Below are 25,327 nucleotides of genomic sequence, written 5' to 3'. Positions count from 1 at the left end.
ACTTCATGCAAGACATTTTTCTACTGAACACAAACAAAACTAAATAATGTGTTGTTTAAATATTTCCTAGGAAATAACAGATAGGGGCAAAAAATAAAGCTAAAAATAAAATAAATAAAATAAAATAATGTGTCAGTTACTAACAAAGCAATTATATGGCTTCTGAAGATTTTTGAATACAGAATATGTAAACCAATTTTATGATGTCTATATTATGATTGATCATTTTTAGAGTTAAACAGCTCCAGAACGTCCTTAAATACATTAGAATGAAAACCAAGATATGACCAAGATATTATTAGATCCACCGTTTGTGTTCTACAAAGACAGTCAGCCACAAAAAAACAGACATTAAATCAAATAGCGATGGATTCTACATCTGTTTGGCCCTGTAAGGGAAGTTCGTGTTAGTAAAAGGTCCATGTAGGTCCTAAATAACCCCTCCACCTTCCACTTGAGAAAGTCTGGTTGCTCGAAAAGCTCTTTCCAGCCAATCTCACAGATTGCTGGCTGAGTGAACACATTGAGAATGAGTTCACAGAGGTCTGCTTTTATCTTGGAGCACAGCTTTTGACGGATGCTTGGAGAGTTTGGGTAAAGCGAATTGTTTCCTATCCCTTGGGCAAGGGCCGAACAGCTTGGCAGAGCAGAGGCTGGTATAGTGGCATTGTCTGATGATTGGCATCAGCCCTGGGCTGGGTTAAAGGGGCATAAGGGCACATAAAGGGGTGACCGGTGTGATGGAAAGAGCTTAAGTTTCTCATGGCATTTGCAATTTCTTCTGAACTTGCAAATGCCTTTAAAACAACCCAGCCTAGTTTCATTCCTGTATTTTGAACTTACATTTATAGTAATTACGCTTATTACCACAAACAATCCCTTAGGTGATTTTCTAGGAAAATAGGTTTTGAGAAGGTAATTTTAAATCAGTATCGTTCTCAAGGGGGGTATCATATGAGGGTTGAAGAGAGGATGTACAGTACCTTTCACTGCTTTCACAAAGACTTGTTTTTCTTTGCTTGGGTCCTTCTCATCAAGCAAGACTCCATGAAATATGCGGCCAAAAGTCCCTGTGGATCAAAATAAAGCCACTTTAGGAAAACAGAACTTTCTGCATCTGCCTCATATAAAACAGCAAGATAAAACATTAACATCAAATATAAACAATAATCTGCATGAGTTTAACATTGCAAACATTTTACAGTTTTGGGGGATAAACACATGGTAAGATTCCAGAATGAAGCTGTTTGCCTGACAATTAGTGATTTATAACTTATCTACGAAACGTGGGGAAATAAACTTTTTCAGGCAATCAGAAGAGTCCTCACTCACACTGACAATCTCAACAATATTGAACCCCATCTTAACAAAATAAAAAAAATGATAACAATATATAATTTAATGGATATAATGTTACTTTTTTGTAACTGTTATTTGTCACAACTGTCATTGTATATTTATTATATTATATTATATTATATTATATTATATTATATTATATTATATTATATTATATTATATTATATTATATTATATTATATTATATTATATTATATTATAATCTGCTCAGATCAGGATTATTGCAGCCAATACAGAGTAACAATTTCTTTCATGAGGATTCCAATGCTTCAAGCTTTATAATGAATAAAGCACATTTTCACTCTAAGTGTGACATTTAAGTGGAGATCTCTCCTAACATAAGAGAATAAATGAAGGATGTTGCCTATACTCCCTTAAACACGTCTCTTATAACCGTTTAGTGTAGTCATGTCATGATCAGAAGCAGCTTTACATAAAATAATAATTAAAACAGATTACAAAAAGGTAAGAAAAATGACTATGCAACTTAGAATTGCTGCAAATGATGGAAGAAGAATTCAACATGAAAAAGTTTGGAGTGCATATTTGATGCTCGCAGCCATTAGTAAACCTTTCCAAAAATGCATCTTTTAAATGTAAAAAGTGTGTTCGGTGCGATCAGGCTCTTACTCTGCCCATTGTATTATGTTTTGCTATGTTGTGTTATGTTATATTTTAATATATTATATTATACTTTAAAGTCAGCACATGATCAATACCCAAGATTAACACTATCATAGCTGTATGCTGTTTTTGCCAATCATGATAATGCAGAAATAAAAACTCTGTTTGTTTATATATATATATATATATATATATATATATATATATATATATATATATATATATATATATATATATATATATATATATATGTATGTATATGTATGTATATATATATATATATATATGTATATGTATATTATATATATATATATATATATATATATATATATATATATATATATATATATATGTATATATGTATATAGTGTCACTGATTTAAATCAATAAAAAACACAGTATGCATGTTTAATTCAATTTCAAGGTTTTTTATTGTTTACTAGTATTTATTTTTTGTTAAATAAAAATGTATTGTTCATTTATTTATTTATTTATTTATTTATTTTACTTCTACATATCTAGATTCTCCTTGGCAATAACCATTTTTTTTAAAGGTAAGATTTTTGTAAATACAGAAATAAAATTTCTATCAAGCCAGTATCGTGTGCTGTATCTAGTATCGTGTGCTGTCTAGTTCTAGGTTATATATGTCTTTAGGAAATAGTGCTTCAAATCGTAAAATGTGACAAACAGAAGGTGTAGACAGCTTTCCAGGATGACCTCAGAGAACAAACACGACATGGATTTACCAGCAGGCACAGGACAGTCTTTTGCATTTCCACTGCTGTTCTACAGCGTCTCAGACAAAGCTGCAGTTCCCATAGGCTCAGATGACACCTCTAGAAATGTGACGGATCAGTGCATCTTGCAGAGCAGTGAAGCTCAGAGTAGGTTGACTTTGGGTAGTGTTACTGGGGCGAGGGGCCAGGGGCCTCATGTACGAAGACTTGCGTGGAAGTCTTACTAAAACATTGCGTACGCACAAAGCTGTAAATGTGCGTACGCAGAAAAAATTTCAGATGTATGAAACACTGCCTACGCCGAATCTCACGCATATTCTTTTGTACATCTGAATGAACGTGAAACTGAGCGCAACATGCACGAGCACAAAACCCCTCCCTGCCTCCTCCCCCGTATGAATATGCTAATGACTATGCTAATGGAAAAACCCAACGAAAAAGCAATGGCAAAAGCAAGCAAAAAGAGAAACTTTGAACAGAATGTGAATTGGAGGTGCTTTCAGAGGTAGACCGGAGAAAAGCGGTGTTATTTGCAAGTTTGTTCTCCGGAATTAACAATAAAAGAAATAAATAGAGCGGGAGAGTTTAGCTGATGCGGTTAACACAGTTGGGTCTGAACATCGCACTGAGTGCATTGAAAAAAGAAATATTGTGGTTTATATCTGTAAAATGTTGCAGGATGATTAACAGTCACAGTGGCGCTACTCGTAAGACCCATGTGTTCAGGAATTGATACGTTCGAGCATGAACTTGGCTCGAATCCAGCGTCTGATGAACTCTTTCTTGTTTTTTCCCCCGCTACATATCAGATTTTGTCAACTATTTATCACGAGAAAGACAAGTAGGAATCATTAATAAGTTCATATCAATAAGCATCATATTTTATTTGCACATTTATTGAATGGAAATGTTTCTGATTCACGCATGCAAATTCATCTTCAGATAGGTATGTAAGATTTCCATACCATACAGTTGACCAGCTAAACATTAAAGCACAATTTGCAGCGGTCGCCTGTTTTCCCAATGTAATCTGAGCGATCTACTGCACGCACATTGCTATAAAGACACTATCTGAAGATGAATTTGCATGCGTGAATCAGAAACATTTCCATTCAATAAATGTGCAAATAAAATATGATGCACAAACTTATTAATGATTCCTACTAGTCTTTCTCGTGATAAATAGTAGGCAAAATCTGATATGTAGCGGGGGGAAAAAAGAAGAAAGAGTTCATCAGACGCTGGATTCGAGCTGAGTTCATGCTCGAACGTGTCAAAACATGTTCACTTGTGTCTTACGAGCGCGCCACTGAGACTGTTCAGGGTGCAGCAACATTTTACAGATATAATAATATTGAATGGAAATGTTACTGATTCACGCATGCAAATTCATCTTCAGATAGTGTCTTTACAGCAATGTGCGTGCGGTAGATCGCTCAGATTACATTGGGAAAACAGGCGACCGCTGCAAATTGTGCTTTAATGTTTAGCTGGTCAACTGTATGGTATGGAAACCTTATATACCTGCTGAACCCGCCTCATACAACTGCCATTGCAAGGCTCAGACACTTTGTAGAGAGCAATTTAACACAACTGCCTCTAGGAGTCGCCAATGGAAATAAAACAGACACGCACAAAAAATGTGCGTACGCCTGCCAGAAAGCTGCCGTGAAGTTGCGCACATTCCCACGTTCAGTTCTTTGTTAGTAAATCCAAACGTGAGCGATTCTGAGCGTGAAACCTGGCGTACGCAAAGTTTTTGTGCGTACGCAGCGTTGATACATGAGGCCCCAGATCTACATTGCCTATTTCTCTCTCTCTCTCTCTCTTATCTGATGCTTTTTCCTCTCTCTTGCCACCATGCGTGTTATAACATGCCACATTATCTCAAGCCAACTTGTTGACGTGGAAACCAGCTTTAACCCCTGATTACCTTGCATGTAAACAAATCAACGTTGTGATAAAAGTATATTAAACGATTTCAGTCAAATTTAAAAAAGTAAAGTAAATGGTGCTGTGTTGTGCTACTCTAAAAATTTATATTTTTAAATAAATAATATTTTCTTCACCTTTATTCAAATAAATCAGTTTTTTTTAACACACACACACACACACTTTTGTCCTAATTTTTTACAATATTATAAACCATAAATATTTTTCTCTTTAAATTTACTATATATTTATTAATTAGTACTTCAATTAAAAGTGTTGCAGTAATGCAATAAAAAGAAGAAGTGTCTATTTTCAGGGTTTCTGCAGGTTTCATCAAGTCAAATTTAAGACTCAGGATTTAAGGGTCCTTTTTTGGACTCTTTTAAGACCATTATGAATGAAATTTTAGACTTATTCAGGGCTAAACACTACTGATTATTTCTAATGGCGCAGTTGGGGCAATGGAATTTTTTTTTTCTTGCCACAAAAAAAAAATCTAAATGTAATTATTTCTTAGAAACATAATTTAATGTGTTAAAATAAAACAAACTCTAGTTGTATACACTATTTTCAACGCAATATATATTTTTTATACGAAACATTTAGAGGCCGATCACACCGAATGCACTTTTTGCATTAAGAGGCGCTTTTTTGAATGATTTTGGGGGCCAATCACACCGAACGAGCTTTATGAATTGAGAGGCACCTTTTTGAATGGTTTACTAACGACTTTGAATGTTTTGTGCGCTGCTTAAGCATCCTTTTCACAGTTGAAAAGAAGTCAACTCTGGGCAGAATAAGCGTTACATCCCTTGCGTCTATTTCATTCTCCAATCAAATGAAAGCAGAAGCGGCCTTTCCGTAGAGGTGCCTGCAGTGTTTGTGTTGTCAAGACGACAACAGAGACTTTTGAAAATGAAGGAGAGAGATGTGGTTTCTGTTTTGAGTTATCTGGAGCTATATGACTTTACAAATCGTGAATATCACAATATGATTAAATGTTGAAACTATATTAATATCAACAGCAACACTCTTACACAATACCCAAGCTGATTCAGTCGTTGTCAAGTGACTTAAAAAGCGAACTGCCCTTCCCTTTTTTCAACAAAATCTGCAGTGTGGTGTGCCTCGCGTTTTTGGAACATTAATGCGCGTTCGGTGTTATCGCCCCTTAACATTGCTAAAGAATATTTATTGTGGAAGCAATTACATAAATAATAAAAAATATATATTTGATAGCTTGGTGATAAGGCTGCATTTTGGGCCTGATGCTCGAAGATCTTTACTATGTAATCAGAGTTCTTTGATTATAGTTGAACTTGTCAGCCAAACATATGCACACTCACTCACTCATTCACTCACTCACTTACTCTCAAGCACACACATCATATGTGTAAACTACATATATTTAGTGTGTGTGTGTGTGTGTGTGTGTGTGTGTGTGTGTGTGTGTGCATGCATGTGTATAACTGACAAGATCAGTTCACCTAATTTTTTAGAGTAAAAAAAAAATGAAGAACATTTAGCTTGAGAAAACAAAAGTAAATGATGACAAATGTTGGATAAAGGAAGCTGCCCACTTGCACTACTTTCACAAAAAATTCATATTTATGGCTTTGGTATTACCACAAATGAATTGCAGCAAATATTTAATCAGTTAAAGAACTTTGAAACTTGTGTTTGAAAACAAAATCAATTAAAAAGCACTGGGCTGGTCATAAAAACACAAAGCAAATGGCCCTTCCAAAAGGATTAATCTGACATTTCCCCCAAATGTCCAATAAAATTGGTTTGATCAGTCACATTGACTCAGTTTTATTGCCCAGCAGCACTTAAAACAAAGCACAATAACCCCCTATAAATAATGAATCAGCTTCATTAAGCTTTGTGGCCACACGTACGCTATTAAACATCTCACTGACGGAAGAAATACACTTTAGAGGAAATTTTGCAAGAACTTTCTCAAGTCAAATAAGGCAAGTTCTTGACACACAGTTTTGTGTATGTTTAAAAGCTCACGTGACTAATGACATTCGTGTCAACATCTTCTGTGCAAGCCTGGAGTGCTTCTGGCACAAGGCCCGGCACAGAGCTTTTCTGTTTAGACTCCAATTTAGTGTTTGAGTGCAGATTTCCCGCTGGAGCACAGCTCTTGTGTGATCCAACTACATTATTTTGCAGAGGGAAGTGTGTCTAACCTCAGACTGAGTGGGCAAATGACGCGTTTGTCTGCAATGATGCAATTTCAGCTGAACAAGGTGTTCAAAAGAACTACTATCAGAAAGAAAAGGGTCAACGGCACTGAGAAGTCTTTCAAAAGCACACCGTTGTCTTGTGGTTTCGATGTGCGTCTGTAAGTCAGAATATATTAAGGGATTTAGTACCTTCATGTAAGACGTCTCGAAGTGTGACTCTCTCTCTGGAAATGGCAATGTCTTTAACCTTTGCTTTGGCCTCAAGGAGTGTTACACTTCTCAAATCATTCTTCTCTATCCGCAGAGATGGATAACCTGAAATCACACACAAACACACACACACAGAAACACGCCTCATTAAATTAAGTGTTGGAAATGCACAATAGAACTAATTAAAAATCTGTGTAATGACAGACAAATCTAAACAATGTCGATTCAGGGAATGACAGAGGTTTGCAGTGTTATTTAAACAACTGGAAGTATCTAGACACTTCATCAATGGAGTAAAACCGCAGCTTTGCCAAAGGCAAACACTGCAGTGTCACTCTTGCACAACATGTTTTGGTGTGTAACTGATTTAATCACACAGTTATACATAGTCAATTGTATTAGATGTTTAGAGAACTGGAGTGTTTCCTTCTCTAATTCAGCTGCAATGTAGGTTAAAATACACAAGCACAGAATGTATTGTGAGCACAAACACAAGAACATAATTTTTTTTTTTTTTACTTTGTGTAACTTAAAACAATTACATTGTAAAACTTTTATCCTCATGCATGTGTTTATGTTTCAGAATAATATTTATAATCAATACCTAACTGTGCCTTATGGTAAACATGATATTAGTGATTATAGTAATACAGCTGATTATGAATACAGAACAAAATGCAAATATACTCACATCAGCACAAATAGCCAGTGTTCTTGTATTCATTTGGACTAAATTGCTACACTCGTACTACACATGTATGATGCTGCCCCCATGTGGTTATTAACAGCGTTTCTGCAAGTTTCACCAACTTAAATTCATGACACTTTTAAAACTATTATGAATACAATTTTAGACTTACTAAAGGCTAAATGCTAAGGATTTCTTTGTCAAATATCCCAGTTGTAAAAGATTTTCACTTGTCCAATCAAAAATTATTAAAAATTAATACATTTACTAATTCAATAAAAATTGTTAGATTTTTTTTGTAATTAATTTTCAAATATATTCAAAACATAGCTGTCCATCACATTAGTCTACAATACTAATTATGAGATTTAAGACATTTTAAGACCCTGCGGATACCCTGTATTAAGGATATCTAATGTAAGGTTGCTAATATCTGATGCAAGTCTAAACAGACCCTTAAGACTGCAAACTAAAATAATTATGTGATGATTTTCACAAAGTACAACTGTTTTAATAATAATAATAATTATTATTATTATTTTTATTATTATTATGAAATGAGAAGTAATGTTTCTTGTGAAACAGATTAACAAAATAGAATGCTAATTTTGACTCTGAACAATCATGTGACATTAGATTAACATTTTTTGATTTTTACATTTATTTAAAAAGGAATTCATTACCATAAGTGAGGGACAATGTACATATAGCCAGTTAAGGCTTAACAAACCTAGAGGTTTATCTAGTGAAGTGATGGCCAAACTAGGGCCCGCGGGCCAAAGTTTGCCCATGGTATTCTTTGATTTGGTCCGCCATCCTATCTGAGAAGAGTGGGAGAATAATAGGGATGTTTTGAGATTGTACATTTTAATTTAAATGTAACCCTTTATTTGTTATTGTATTGTTAAAAGCTAACTGAAAATTAATGATTGAATTAAATAGCTTAAATTAAATTAATCAGATTTTGTTTAAATGTACATACTGTCACCCAATAATACAGAAACTTTCGTGAGCAAATCGAGTCAAAGGCAGATTCTGCTTGACTAGTGCATTCAGCATGTCACAGTGTTATAAATGTGATTGTTTATATTGCAATGAGTTATTAAAATTTATACTGCATTAGTTAATACAATTTAAAGTAATGTTTTCTATTTATTTGAAAATATTATGAAAGAAATTAGGTTTGGTATATGATGAGATCGGGCATTGCATATCGGGCATATGTACCTTAAATTAAAGTTTTGGTATATTTACCTTCAGCCCACAGCTCTCAATAATATTTGGATTTTGGCCCTTTGTATGAAATAGTTTGGGCGCCCCTGATCTAGTCGATATGTTTAGTGGATATGCAGTGCAAGTTAATCTGTCAAAAAGTGCAAACCGTCCAAAACTACTCAAATTTCAAAAAGTCTGACAACTCAAAGTATAATGAGTTAGGAGTGAGAATGTTCGGCTGAACAGTGACAGTTTCATGACATCAAAATATGATCATCCTTTGTGTCATCGTAAAATTTAAATACAACTACAAAGTTTATTGTATAAAAACCAAAGTAACAGGGAAAAAAGTGAAAATGATAAATTGCTCAAAAACAGAGTTTGAAAAAACCTAGGAATTAAGACAATACAAAAAAATACTAATTATATTTAGTCTTTGTTCAGTGTCACTCAATGTGAAGAATTAAAAGAACGTCCTGCCTAAACATTCTGTTTCTACAGTAAGAGTATCTAAAATAAACATGTTTTCAGTTAAAGGTGCAGCGTGTAAATTTGACACCCAGTGGTTGAACGTGGTATTGCACTCCTAGATCAAAACAAACGTAGGTTACCAGATTGAGAACAGGAGCGCGTGATTTAAACTGTATTTTAAATAAAAGCAACAACACCCAATAGAAGGAATATTTTTCATATTAAAAGGAGTTTAACCTAACCAAAATCCTAAATTGATATATTACAAAAGGCTTCTATTTCTCACAGGTGAACAACAGAAAACTATGACAATGATTAACTCAGGTACACCTCATGTGCTTTATTCAGTGTTTAATGCTAACAATGCGAGTCTGAATGCCATTTTACATGACATTTTTTGCCAAAACACTGAAAGCAGCAGTAGATAGTTAACCTCAGATCTTGAAAATAAAATGTACTTTGAAATTTAACTTTAGAGCTAAACGCATGGTGGTTCAACATGTACATTTAATAATGTTAAAGAGGATTAATATTTATTAATTAGATTATAAACCTTTGCATTTCATGAGTGAGTGCATATTCTGTGCTTCTGAATAGCTTTAATTAAATTTCTGTCCTGTTTTGTCTGGTGCAAACAGCCAAATTGCTCATCACTGTGCATCTCGTCACGAACCGTTGTGTTGGGACACGTGGTTACAATGTGTAACATGCTCACCTAATGTTCATAATAATTATATCATTTATATATTAATAATTTGATATTCATTTTTAATATATTAATACATTTATTAATAACCTCATTTGCAACTGAATCTGTCACATTTCATAGTCTGCTACTGTCCACCGAGATCAGATTTCAGTCACGGACGCATGCTTTGAGAGCCTTTCTGACTGATTGAATGAAATAAGCAGTTTTTCACCAAGGCAACCCATGGTGTGGAAAATAATTGGCTAAACTGGCATTGAGTGGGTTAAAAGAAAAAAAAAAGACAGACAGTCTGGCACAGAACATATGTTTAAAGCAGAATATCTGACTATAGCATTGTGTTTCAGATAAACAAGATTGTTCACTTGGCATGTTTCTTCAATATCTGCAAACATGTTATGCTATTTTTTTGCTTTAGAAGAGTCAAAAACTTACATTACTGCACCTTTAAATAAACCATACATTTATAAAAAAAATAATTCTACTGTCAGAACCATAAAAGACATAAAGAATGAATTATTTTACCCCTAACAAATTTATATATATACAATATACAAAAGCTCAGTGAAGACCAGTAATAACAACAGGATGGTGATGGAGAAGAAACCAGATTAAAAGCTGAAGGTTAGTGAACATGATGAAGTCTGTTGCTTTCTCTATCAGCCACACGGCAGCCAACTTACTTTTGGTTTCGTGCGAGGGGGCACCGGGGTGAGGGAAGGAGGCGCCTGCAAGCTGGAGCATGGGTGCAGAGCCAGTTTGAGCATCTGATAGTGGAAGGAAGGGGGTGGAGGGATGGCAGAGTGAGGAAGGGGGAAGAAAGATGGAGAAAGGTACATGAAGGATGGATATTCATAGCAGGTAGATGATGCCTGAACTATTCCACACAAGAGCGAGGCAAGAAAACATGAAATGGTGCACCAAGCATGTAGAGCACTAGGGGGTGCTACACACAATGAATACGCCACATTATTTCACTCAGGCTGATTTCTCCACCATTAAGTATTCACAATCATTCAGATTGTTTTTTTTTTTTTTTTTTTTTATGTTGTGGTTTTATAGTTATTCCTGTAAAGCCACATTTCTACATAAAGCACTAAAAAAGTAAATATTATTTGTTGTGTTGATAAAAGACGGGCTAACTTAACAGAACATGAATGAAGGTAATGTAACTGCATGGTTTATATACTAAAAATTGTTTGCACGCTAAATATGCTAAAATAGATCATGTACTGCATTTACAACACTTTCTTCTTTTTGTTTTTATACAAATATGTGTATCATGTGAAAATATTTCAGATGCCTTATACTGCTGGAGTTGTTATGGCATCTAAATTAACTGTCACCATTTCCTGTCTTTTACTAACAACAACTTCTTCCTTCCAACTGTTCAATTTATGAATCTTTCTGGAGCAATTTTTCCACAATGACCATGTGTTAGTTCAGAAGGGAAAAATACTTTGTCCTTTTTAACCTTTTGAACACATTTGACTAACAGCATTTACATTATGCAATTGTATTGTCTGGACGAGGTACAAAATACACAAGTGTAATGTAAAAAGTGTAAGTAGTGTAAATGTTTACACCTGTATTTAGCGTCATCCATTTGTGACTGGGTTAACACAAACATTAATACCAATTGTAAACAGCACATTTGACTATCTCACAGACAATTTTTTTAAAACATTTCTGTTTATTTTAAACTTGTGCTATGTGTTGTCTATAATAAATAAATAAATAAAAAAAATGGGTTCAATAATATATTTGAATAGACAGTATTTGAATTATATACAGTACTTTGCAAAAGTCTTTGGCCACTAGTATTTTCACCAAAATAAAAAATAAAAGATTTAAAGTCAGGTCTTTCTGTAATTGTCTGTAGCATATTAGTTTGAAATATTTACATTTCCAAACAATAATTTTTTTCAAAGATTGTAATTATACAGTGAGATTATTGTCTGCACAAGAATCACATCTGCTCATCATCCAGTCTGTTTGGAATGACATGATAAAACAGAACAAAGTGAGACAAACTAAATCCTGAAGAACTTTGGCGACATCTCTGTTTGGTGAAAATACTAATACTTTTGCACAGCACTGTATATTTGAATCAATTTTAAAAAGTGATTGAGCAAAAGCTGCGATTGTCATGAAAATCTTTTTTAGGGAAGCATGGTGGTGTCATTAGCATTAAATCTCCTCTAAAGGCTAGATGATGCTCTCTGGCAGAAATTCCAAACATCCATAGGGTTGCATTATAAAGACTCAATCATTTTGATTCAGCATGACTAATCATCACACATCTGCAGAGTCATCTCACTGCTGGTGTTATCTTAAACACCTAACTGAAATTATGAAGTATGGAATAAAAACATGCTATTATATGTGGTATTTTCATGTGCAGCATTTATACATAAAACCATAGCTCACTGATAAACTATACAAACTGCTGTCATCACAGATCATGATCATGATTTGATTATCATCTGATTAAATAGATTCCAAACACAATTTTGAACAAGAAACTGCGTTACTGACAAAATGCACAAAAAATCACCTTCAGTTACTGGCTCAGCCCTACATATACATTTATGAAAACACATTATAAATAATATAATAACTAATATTAATTCTAACCCTGATAGCACACAAATGTACAGTCTTAACAGCATGAAGCTGCCATCAATGAATAGCGCACCCTGCTTTCAGCTAATAAATACAGAAAAACAGCCATGCCTAGATCCAGCCTTGCTGTAAATACTTTTCATACACTGCAGATTAGGAAAGTATTCAACTTTGGATTCAGGGAGTGACACCAGTTGGTGAAAGACTAATGCATGAATAGCTTAGAGAAATTATGTTTGAGACCTACATGAATTAAGAAGTTCTAGAACCATTTTGCAAACAAAACTTGGTTTGACATTTCTACATCTAATTTAATAATGCTCCTATTGTGATTTCTTTAAAAACTGGAGCCAGTGTGTATTTAAACTCATGGGATCTCCTGGCAAAAGTCCACTAATGGGAAGTTTCAGGGAGGTTATCAACCCGCGTTTCAGCTCTGCCTAAAAGAACTCTAATTTTATCTCAATCTGGTGATTTGAGGGAAAGTAGAAACTCGCCCACTAAGAAAATAGTGACTGTTTTAAGTGTGGAAACATCCTGTTGATGTGGACCTATTTAGGAAAAGAGGGTGGAGGTGACTATCCAAAGCTGGCCTGCCTCTAAAGGTGGAAGAAAAGACAACTACCCAAGTGTAAAGAAATGCCTCTAAGAAGGCACTATGAATTGAAAGCAAATTATTGAGTAAAATCAGAGATGGAAAACACTTTGTTAATGTACTTAAGTAGATTTTTCTGGTATCAGTACTTTACTCCACTATTTATTTTTCTGACAACTTTTTACTTTTACACAAAGTAAAAGTACATACTTTTTTTCACAAATATGTATACTTTCTACACCTTACACTTTTAAATCGGGCTCATTTTTGTGTTTGGTGGCACGAGCTATTTTATCTCTTGTCATTGCGCAAATTGAACGCCTTTTTGATTGTCAAACTATCTTTCATTGCGCTTATATGTGCTGCAGTGTGCGCTTTTTTTCGACCTCTGATTGTGCACCATAGGCTTGTTTATTTAAGCTTACCAAAGGAACGGTAAAGCCTGGTTTATACTTCTGCGTCAAGTGACCGGCATAACCCACGGCGCAAGCAACGGCCGTAGCTGTGCATTTATACTTCTGCGCGCTGTCTCTGTTGGTCTGCATTAACACTTCCGGAACGCTAGTTGGCAGTGAGGTGTAAATGTTCCTCTGTGTCGAGTTTCTTCGCTGCTGTACTGCTTTTCCTGAATACTTCCTGGATGTACAAGTGGCTCAAACTCGCTCATTTTGAGGCAGGAACCGGCGGACGTGCAACAACTTTAACCATGAGGTAAACACAAAACAAAACTTTCCATCAGGAGCTCCTTCATGGAACTACACACTTGTAAACAATCGCTCCATCAGGCTCGCACCATTCGCGCGGCTCTCAATCCCGCCCAGACTCGTCAGCGCTACCAAGCCGACCAATCACAGAGCTTGCGCTACGCGACGTGTAGTTAAAATTAGAGAGGTGCACGTCAGCGACGCTGACAGCCACGGCGAAGGGCTATGCGTCAACGCCATAGCATACACCGGCGTTTGATGCAGAAGTATAAATCAGCCTTAACATGGATGAGACATCCATGTCTGATGTTTACACGACTATTGTCCTGTTTATACCAGGTAATAAGATGCATTTTGATCGATCAGATCACAAATAATGAGGTTTATTTACTTTGTTTCTAACGATTTAATATTTCCGAGTACAGAATTTAGTTTTATAGGTTTAACATGTATATTATATTTACACTGTAGTCTTATTTAAATTTGTTAGACAGATTGATAGATAAATATTTTAGAACATCAATAGTATTTTTACTAGGTAATTTTATAAATAAAAATGTAATTAATCGATGACTATGTTAAATTCAACATACATAAATCTGAAAATAAACAAAACAAAAAACAAATGAAAAGTGAAATATTATGAGCTGCTAGATTGTGCTGTTTGAAGACAATACAGCAGCTTTAGCATATTGCAAAAAAATATTTGTAGTCAAATACATTCAGTTATTTTTTAAATTTTATCAAAGGAAAAAAAATTTTTGGACAATGTAGACATTTATTAGTTATAAATAAAGTATAGGCAGAATGATTACGTTTTAGAATATACGAATGCCAGCTGTTGTTCTTAACAGTCATAAAGTTTGTGTCTGGGTAATGATAGACAGGGCACCTTTTTAAACAGTGTTGTTGGACAATATTGTAGAGTTGCTTAGTTGCTTAGGAAAATGAAAAATTGGTGAAGTTTTTACAAAAATATTAGAAATGCAAGTTATTTTGTATGTATGTATACATGATGTGTGGAGTTACACCCATGAAACTAAAAGAAGTTGTAGAAATTAATACTTTTTACTTTAGTACTTATTTCAGGCTATACGTCTTTACTTTTACTTGAGTACTAAAGTGGAGTCAGTACTTCAACTTTTACGAGAGTCGATTTAAACATGAGTATCTGTACGTCTACTTGAGTAAAGGATGTGTGTACTTTTGCCATCTCTGAGTAAAGTACTACATGACTTTTGAGCTATTGTGATGGGATGTGAAAACATTGATTGCATGTATACTAGTATCAGTCAACTTTGAGTCTAAACTTAAGGTCAAAAGTATGGAGTGGGAGATGTTTGGAGAACGCCTGTTTATTCCAACCTTCTGATTCCAGTTAAGCTAATTTGATCATTCGCTTCCAATTTTCTTATTTATAATGGAATGCACATTTAGTGTAAACAGGACAAGACAAAATGCAGCCAGAGGTGCGAAATTTAGAACAATTTAGCATCCTTGGCCATAGGAAGCGAAGCATTCTGGTGCTATTTATTTGCTCTTGGAGCATTATCTGGGGCAGCGAGGCAATAGTTGACAGAGATGGGTTTTCTGGCATTTTAAAACATGGAAAAGGAATGCAGATGGTTACGACAGATGGTTGAGATGTTTGAGAGAGTTGCTAATCTAAGTGGCATGGTGTGGTCTTTAGCTTACTTGTGACAGGTGTAGCATTGTTGGGGGTGTCTGCTCTCAGGTACTGGGTGGTCTGGGTGGAAGGCTGAGACAGACCTTGAGAGCTTCCACTGTCACTGACGCTAAAAGAAAAATAGGGGAAAAAAAGTATATTACTTGCAGAATTAAAATGCACCTACTGACAGGTATTTTAGCATATACAGCTAGATGATATGGCAATCTCGATTTATAATTATTTTCCAAATTAAACGATATTGATATATATTTTGATACAAGTTGTTAATGCTTCCAGATTTATAAAGAGTTTGGCAACAATAACTGAAGCCACAAAATTGAGAGGGTCTATTAAATGGCATAACATTTTTGTTCGATAATTCAGTACATCTCTATTATCAAAACACTTCTAGCTTTCCATTGTTGCATACATCTGCTGTGTGATTGGCTCTTAGATTAATATAGAGTTAAAGAAGTCCAGAGCTTATCATTGTTAATCACATAAGTTTTATAGCGATTTGATATATTAGCATTTATGGGCCCAGCCCTAAGCTCAAGTCAGAATTATTAGCCCTCCTCTGATTTTGTTTTCTTTTTCAAATATTTGCCAATAGTGTTTAATAGAGCAAGGACATTTCCTATATTTTTCCTATTTTTTCTTTATTTTTATAAAAAAAAGTCTTATTTGTATCATTTTGGTTAGAATAAAAGCTGATATATTTTTGAAACCATTATAAAGTTCAATAATATTAGAAATAAATATATCTATTTTATTTTTTTTTTGATACAGAACAAACCACTGTTATACAATGACTTGCCTAATTACCCTAACTTGCCTGTTTAACCTAATTAACCTATTTAATCCTTTAAATTGCACGTTCAGCTGAAAAAATATGCAATACATTTTGTACTATCACCATGGCAAAGATAAAAGAAATCAGTTATTAGAAATTAGTCATTAAAACTACTATGTGCTATTTGGGGGGAGGGGGGGGGGGGGTCAATTCTGACTTCAAATGTATTTTCCACTTACAGTAATCTAGATTTTGTCTGTGGAAAAAAACTGCCTTTTAGTTTGAAATAGCTTCACTGGCTCTTTTATAATCAGATGAATCTATTTTCTCAGAAGGTGTTAGACTTAACTTGGCCTGAACTCTTTAGCACTAAAGAGAATTTAAAACTAAGTGCTGTGTAATTGTCTTAATTAAAGCCATTGGACTTCAACTATAAAGGTTAAACACTGAGGCCCTGGAGAAATGGTCAAATGATGCAGACTTAACCTGCGTCCTGAAACTCATTGAACCTAATCATGACTCATCATCATTATTATTTTGACAAATGATAAATATTACTGATTTCTTTTGGTCTACTTTTATTTGGGCTATGACTCAATATGCTAGTGGAAATTATACTGGTTCTAGAGTTGATCAATTATAAAAGATAAATGGTGCTTTGTGCCTCAAAAAAGCAGATAAAATCTAATCTGCCACCCTTATATAATCCTTAAAAAGGAAAACCTTTGTATAGAGGCCTAATTCAATTTCAGAAAACACAATTAAAGTACTCAGTGCTCTGGTATGAAATTAGATTTTTCCCCTCATCTTTTCAGACAAACTCTTTTTTACTGAATGCAAAAAAATTAGGGTTGAATTAGGGTTGCAGTGTTGCCTAGGTTATAGTTAATCGTGATGGGTTTTTTTAAGCCTTCGACTGTATAAGAATTTAAAAAGCACACAGGCCTAAGAAATTGTACCATTTGTAACTTTAACTATTCATTTTATTGAATTATTTATAGGTTGTTTTTACATAAGGCTACTGATGATGCGCAAAATTCAGATGGAGGGCAAAAAGTGCTTCTTCTACATAGGAATCGTTATCAGAACAACAAAATGTTTCTGTTTTATATTGTTTTTAATTGTTTGAATCAGCCAAAAAAAAGAAACGATGAACAGCTTTTATAGACTTCCAAATGTTTTTGCTCATGAAGGGCGGAAAGTTCAAGAAACTGACTAAAAAAACAGAAGGAAAGGCGGCATGTAATTAAAATTTATTTAATACATCCATGTGTATACGCTTTTTTTGAACGTGATAATTCATTTGACAGCACCAATAAAGATTATCTACAAGCCTAGCTATGTGTATAAATAACGTGTTATATAAAAATATAGAAACATATACCACACTTACAATAAATTTCAAATAAATTTCATTCCCTGCCATGTAATCGCTATGAAACATCTGTCTTGTTTTGCATTGATCCATGTCTTTACTGGAGTTTTGGTGGAATCAACAACCATAATGATGCGTCTAAATGCGCAGCAGCGGTGAATTTTTGTTGATTGAAAGTGGATTGACCAAACACAGAAGAAATGCAACACTAGACGGTTATTATTGTGGAGCACTTTTCCCCCTTACAAAAATAAATGTAGACTATGCGTCCACACTTTTGTGTGCTTTCATCTGTTATTTTCTCATGTCTGGAAGATATCCACATGGAAGAAAAACTATAGTTATTTATAATAAAAATGTTTTAGACCGTCATAGTAAAGTGTATAATGTGTACAACTCTTTTTTAATGAATGCTGCTGGCATAGTATAATTACAACCTGTTACAAATACTGTAACGTTAGTATAAACTCTGGTGTATTGTGATGGTGTATAATTATAGACACAAAAGCCTATTAAATAATTTGTTTATAACCATAGTAGTGTTGTAACACAGCAACAATATAATTACTACTACAGTTTAATTCAAGTGGTTATCTACACCGTAAAACCCAACAGCCAACTTTACCAAATGAAATGAGTGTGGTTAACTCAAAAAACTACTGGAAGCTAATTCTACTAATTTGAAAAAAGTTTTGAACTTAGTGTTGAAGGTAATGAGTTAATTAAATATCTCATTACTTCAACATAAATGGAGTAAGTTCACAATACTCATTTAGATTAGTTTTTTTTTAACTAACTTATTGGGTTTTACAGAACTCAGTTGGTTTGAGTTCCCTTCATTTATTGGGTTTTACTGTGCTCAAATTGCTTAGCTTACTCAAATGGATTAAGTTCACAGAAGTCATTAGGATTCATTTTTTAACTTAAATAGTTTGTTGCAATCTGTTTCCTCAAATGATTTAAGTAATCTTAACTTTTAGGGTTTTACAGTGTAGTACACTATAGTATTTACTGTAGTATTTTTTTTCATAAAAATCGCAAAAATGAGGACTTTCCTCTACGTCTCCTAATTAGTTTTTTTACTTCCTGCCCTCCATATGAATTTCGTATATCACTAGAACCACGTGATTGAAAACAACCTAAAAAACAAAGAAAATGCAGTATTATTTTACATTTGATTATTTAATGACTGTATACATGAATACTGTAAGACTCCTCAGATATCAAGAAAACATTTTTATTTCACTTGTATTTTTTATTTTTGGAATTTATTTATATTTATTTATTTATATTTATTTATTTATTTATTTAGAGTGTTTTTTGCAGATGCACACAATCTAAAATGATAAATTCTTTCCAAATAGAGATAGTCATCTGGTGAAATTGTATTCATAATGCAATCTATAAATCGCAGAAAAAGATAAATACTGCAATTTCAGATTCTTCCAACTTTGTGCAGCCCTAATCTGAACAAATGTTGAAAAAATATTGAAACCATAAGAGCAAAAGAGCAGAAACTTTATAAAAACAAATCTGCACTAAGTTACTAACAAGCAGACAGTTTTAGTGTACTGAACACACACACACACAGACACACACCTGTCATCCATTTCCACCCTCTTCATGCTGTGGAGGTGCAACACAGCGAGGATGATGGCTACCAGGAAGATGACGATGCAGCAAACACACACACTGATGTAGAAAACTCGTGTGGATGTGGTCGGAGCGTTCGGACTGCTCGCTATGAGACAAATCGTGAGAAGGTTTACAAGGGCAGAATGAAAGAAATTCTACACTGAGAGGAACATTATTCAAAATAGCTAAAAGATGGATCCCAAACTCTCACCATCTATTCTCTGTATGGTTGTGTTTGGGAATGGCAGAGTTTTGGGGGGCTCTGGCTGCTCTATTCCTGCAAAGTAAACACAAGGATCAGCAAATAAAGTGACGTATTAGACTCCTTTTACACAGGGATTAAAAATGATATGACTTGTCACAATGTATGCAAGTCTAACATCACATTTTCTTCCCCAAGGAATTATTATAATAATGAGAGCATTTTCCTTTAAGTAAAATAATGTTTTTGCCCTGTTGATTTAGGGGTGACATATGACATCATCTTGATGGGCCTCGTGAGATTCATCTGAACGCAAGAACTGGTTGATTGTGGTTTCGTTTATGTTTGGTTTGTAAATCGTTGCCAGTAAAACAGTAAAATCTTGCTCCTTTCAAACAAAGTGTAAGACACATAATATCTTCTTGAGCACCACATACACATGACCCAGTTATTCCACAAGAGGGAGGAAATTGGGGCATACACAAACTCTTTTTCTTCTCCACCAGCTAATTTGGCTCATGTGCTTCAAATAAGCAGAGAATAAATTCACTGGCTATTTCCTCTGGGAAGCATATGACGAGTTATTATCATCATCTCTGCGTGTCAAGTTTCACATTATCAGAGACTTCAATCTGTCAAATACACAAACTCACAGCTTTCTATTAGGAGGAAAAATAAAATACATAAAACACTTACTGAGGTCTAAAGAAACAAAGACTAATTTGGGGAGTTAATAAGGTAAAACGTGAATGAAAAGTACTTACTTCTGTAACACATTTTCCTGCGTTTGAAGTTGAGCACTGTAAAGTTGGCTGCTGTAGAGAGGTTGAGCTGCACTGTTAGCACAGCCTCTCCATCAGCCTTGCCAGAGCAGAAAAGGTCCACTCGAAACACTACAAGGATAGAGAAATACAGTAAGTATATTTACCGAATGTCTTAACTTGATTATATTCAGTATGAAAGCTGTAAACAATAAACCAAGGGCCTCGTTTTGAACTTTTTAAATGACTAAAGCCTGCTCGTCGTTTGTGCTGGCACATTCGTTATGTCAGCTCCTACTAACTTGCACAAAAAGTTTTATAACCTGTATGTTCTGCATGAAAACGGTGTACGATTTTTTTATGGGTAGTTGACAAACAGTCTAATGTTTGACAAAATATAAGTGGCCATTAACTTTATCAATTCTTTCAGTTCTCTTTGACTTTTTACAGAACTGTCCAATGGTGTGACTTGTACAAATTAAGAAAAACTACTTAAATAATATAAAATTTAAGTATAATGATAATATACAATTTAACATACAACTTTGAAAACAACAACTTAATAATATACAATTTATCTTTCTCATCTTTGTATAGTCCTATTTATTTGATATAAAATTATGATTTTTTTTCTCCAAGTCTTTTCAGACATTGTCAATAAATAGGGGTGTCACAAATTTTTATTTTATAGCGAGTCCAAAAATATACAGATGAAAAAAAATAGTCAATTACAAAAATATCCACTTGAAAAATTAGGCCTGGTGTATCATTATTTATTTTGATTTTGACTACAAAAAAAGTTAATAACAGCAGTTTAGACAACAAGATGTCAAAAGACATTGAAGAAATTGGAAACAGAAATGGTTAATCTCCTACTGGAATTTAAAATGATGACTTACTAATTATTATTCATTTTTGTCATGTTTGACAATGATAATGCAATGTCACATCAAGAACCCATGTATGTAAATGCATTTTTTAGACCACCAAAGATAGAGAAGCAGATAGACTTTATGAAAACCCTTAACAGTGGTTAGCATAAACAGTATTTGCATGCTTTCCACGTGGCATTGAGATTTTTATCTTTGCTACTGCATTTTATCAAGTACAAAGCAATTACAAGAGCACTTAGGCGAGAGACATAGACTAGAGATTCCTCTCTCTGATATTCATGTTTTATAAGCACCAACAGAATTTTGCAGCAGTTGGCATGACCAAAACTTGGGTCTCAATTGTCATAAATGTAGTAAATGCACACCCTATTCTGAGGCAGAACACATCAGAAAACAGTCATTTTTACAGTTTTTTTTTGTGCACAAAATTGCTTTTTTAAATTTGTGTTATTACAGTTGAACCACTGCAGACACATGAGCTATTTTCACAATGTTATTGGTTCCATCTCTGTACTGTCATCATCTATAAAGGAGTTCAAAGAGCTAAATCTGAAATATTATAAAGGGGACCTATTATGCCTCTTTTTACAAGTTGTAAAATAGTCCCTAGAATTTCCTTGTCAAGTTTCATCTCTAAATAGCCACAAATAATGCTTTTTAACTCTTTGAATCAGCTACTTTTAGGCTTTGATCTTAATTGTGCCATTTTAGTCACTGACGCTTTAAAATTCAAATGAGGTACTCCTAGCCCTCTTTTTAAAAGTCAGAGATGAAAATGCCTGTTTGTTAGCAATATCCTATGTTAATGAGGGAGAGATCATCACTAATGGGTGAGGCTTTCCCCCTCTGGTGACATGTACAAAGAGAAATGTCAATCAAAGTGTTTCTGCAGAAACTTGTTTTTATGAAGTGTGATTATAAAATGAATACACTTTTACCATTAGAAACTGGTTATATTCACACACTGTTGCCAAACTACTCTGTTGAAAGTGATTTTTGCGTAATAGTTTCCATTTAATTTATGTTCTGAAGATGAATTAAGGTGTCAGGGATTGGAAAAACATGTGGATTTTAGGGGTAAACTAATCCTTTAAGGTATAACATAGCACATTCATATATAAATACAAAACAATTAAGAATAATTTTACAAAAAGTAGCAAGTATTTTTTAAGATAAGATCTTAAAGTATTTAAAAGTTGAGACACTTTTTGTTCTTGAAAATCTAGATGATTGTTGTTACTTACACCACATATTATACTCAAAACGCAACAGGGAGTAAAACTAGAAAAACAAAATCTCACACCTGAACGAGTGCGTGGAACTTCCCCCTGCACAGAGATGTTGCTTTGAGGTTGATCCATGGCTGAAGTGTTTTCCACGTGAAACCCCAACCGGTAATCCACCTGTGCAGATGAAAAGAGAGCAAAAAACAATTATGATAACTGTGAAGATCATTTACAGCATGTGTGATTAAAAAAATGTGATAAAACACAAAGCAAGTCCCTTATGTTCTCAAAGCTTGCATGCATGACAGAAATACAATACTATAGTCAAATATTACACCTTTGGGGATTGACAATAGGGCCTGCGTAATTGCATAGAGCCAGCATAAAAGTCCTGCTCAGAATAAAACAGTCATTGTAATTGTGCAGTAATTGTGCAAAAATACTATTAAAACAGTAACTTCAACACTGAAACTATTTTTAATACTTTAGCTGAGTTTTAGCTATTGACAACTTGTGTCTCCAAATTTGTGTAAAATGATTTAGTCCTTTTTGATATTTTGATTTGATTTAAAGAATCATTGTTGAATCAATGTATATATTTTTTATCATTTATTAAGCCAAAACATTTGAATGGTAGTATACATGAACAATGCCAACCTTGCTGCTGGAATGCCATGTGAAATGCAGACTGTTAGTGTCACTGGGCACTGGTAGGACGAAGGACAGGGCATAGTGATTGACCACATCATCCCTCACATAGTACAACTCAGCATCAAGACCTACAGGGAGAAGAAGAAAAAAGAAAACATGATAAAGCTAATCAGTTCTGTAAAAAAATGGAATAACCCCCCTGTTGTATTAGAAATCCTTATAGACCGTTTTACCTTTGGGTCTAAAATGACCCACCTTTAATAAACCTCTAAAATCAAGCACCTAAAGTATATTTTTGCATAAAGAAACAACCTAAAAAATTAGTGTGCAGTGTTTCATCAATGTTTAATTGGGGGCACCACACATTTTTCTGTCTCTGGTGTTCCTAGAGTGTGTATGTTAAGTTTAAGCTCAAAATACCACACAAATAATGCTTTAGAACTCTTTAAAATGGCTCCATGCTTTGATCCAAATAATGCCATTTTTGTGACTGCACTTTAAATCCAAATGAGATTTTTCTCCCAGCCCTTTTATTAAAAGAGGGCGGAGCTACAAATGCCTGTGTGTCATCATAGTCGCAGATTCAAGACCAATTTTCTATGCTAATGACGGAGAGAATGTCAGTAATGGGCAGGGCATTCTCCCTGCAATAGCATGTACAAAGGGAATAGAAAACGGAAAAAAGTCTTAACATTGGAATAATTTTAGAAAACGTCATGTAGCGATGAACATTAGAAGAAAATTTGCCAAAACTGTAAAGTAATGTTAAGAAATTTAGGAGTATGTTTAATACAATTAAAAATGTTGAATAGTTTTTGTCTGAGTAGGCTTTTCAGGCTTGGGTTGAAGAACTGGAGATGTGAGAGCGAAACGAGACTTAATGCATGCATGTCCTGTTTTGAAATACAGAAACTCTGGGTTAAAGTGCAGTATTATTGTACATTCAGGATGTTTCTGGGTGCTGCTTTTCGTTTTGTCCTAAAGTATATGTACTGGGAGACCTGTTTGTGTTTTGGTCTGGTGTGAAAATGTCTGAGTGGATTCTAATAAGTTTTATGATGGGAAGACAAATCATTATGAGGGGATGACGTTCAGCAGGCCCACCATCATTTCAAGAATAAGTTACGGAATTGAGGAAGGTGGCAGCTATAGGCATGGGCCGGTATAAGATTCTGACAATATGATAAACTTAGATTTAAAAAAAAATAAATAAAAATCACGGTTACACTGTATTGTGAATACTGCTCTAAAATCTGTTCCTTTTAAATGTAAAAAACTATTATTTTGAGAAACTTTTAAAATATTTTGCAAAAGTAAACGTCAGGCTAAATAATTTAAATACATCTTTGACTTCTGCTGTCTTTATTTGTTTCAAAAACATTTTATTATTATTATTTTTTTTTAAATTTTAATCAGCAACTTTGGATATCTTTTCTGTTGGAGATACTGTTGTTCTAAAAAACGTAAAACAAAGGGGAAAAAAAACCTTACATATACCATAGGAATGGTATAGCAGAATATTTGCCGGTAACTGCAGTATACCTTGAAAACTGTTATCATTCCATGCCAAGTAGCAGCATATGAAAAAATAAACATAGATTACTTGATAAAATGGATGGTTGTCAGAGAAGATGGGAAAACTATTTGGCATTAACAGAGGATGAATAAGTTCACTGTAGTGAGACGCGCAGTAAAAATTTTATTATATTATTTGATTAATGTATGTATTATTATTATTGTATTGCTTTTTTTTTTTACAATTTGACTGTACAATTTGACTTATTATTTTCTGTATGTGTGTTTTATTTATTGAGTTTATATTATTTATTTGTATTTACTGAATTTAGGATAGCAACATCTAATTAACTGTAACTGCCGCAGTTGGGGAGGGGAGGGGAAAGTGGGCATTTAAAGAATGTAAAAATGTGTAAACTGATGGTACTCCTAAATTAATGAAGAAAATACAAAATTTAAATAATAAAAAAAGAAAAAAAGTCACCAAGCTTCAAGATGAAATTTATGTTTTGTTTTGGCTGCTAAAATAGTTATTTTTGAACT

General features: G+C 34.0%; 1 protein-coding gene across 2 annotated transcripts in view; it reads right to left on the bottom strand.

Moving 5' to 3' along the window:
* ryk (receptor like tyrosine kinase) overlaps positions 1-25,327 on the bottom strand; it is a 96,630-nt gene that overhangs the window by 21,976 nt on the left and 49,327 nt on the right. Inside the window, exons 2-10 of one of the 2 annotated variants that reach the window (XM_087255666.1) lie at positions 23,276-23,397; positions 22,696-22,795; positions 20,503-20,631; positions 19,748-19,813; positions 19,501-19,642; positions 15,760-15,860; positions 10,824-10,907; positions 7,040-7,165; positions 984-1,070 (exon numbers count right to left, since the gene is read on the bottom strand). In XM_087255666.1, coding sequence (XP_087111792.1) covers positions 984-1,070; positions 7,040-7,165; positions 10,824-10,907; positions 15,760-15,860; positions 19,501-19,642; positions 19,748-19,813; positions 20,503-20,631; positions 22,696-22,795; positions 23,276-23,397 — 957 coding nt within the window. 2 annotated transcript variants of the gene reach the window in all.

This window comes from Danio rerio, chromosome 6 (genome assembly GCF_052040795.2).
Source record: "Danio rerio strain M-AB ecotype USA chromosome 6, GRCz13ab, whole genome shotgun sequence".
Taxonomy (NCBI): domain Eukaryota; kingdom Metazoa; phylum Chordata; class Actinopteri; order Cypriniformes; family Danionidae; genus Danio; species Danio rerio.
This window is presented reverse-complemented; position numbering and strand designations above follow the sequence as displayed.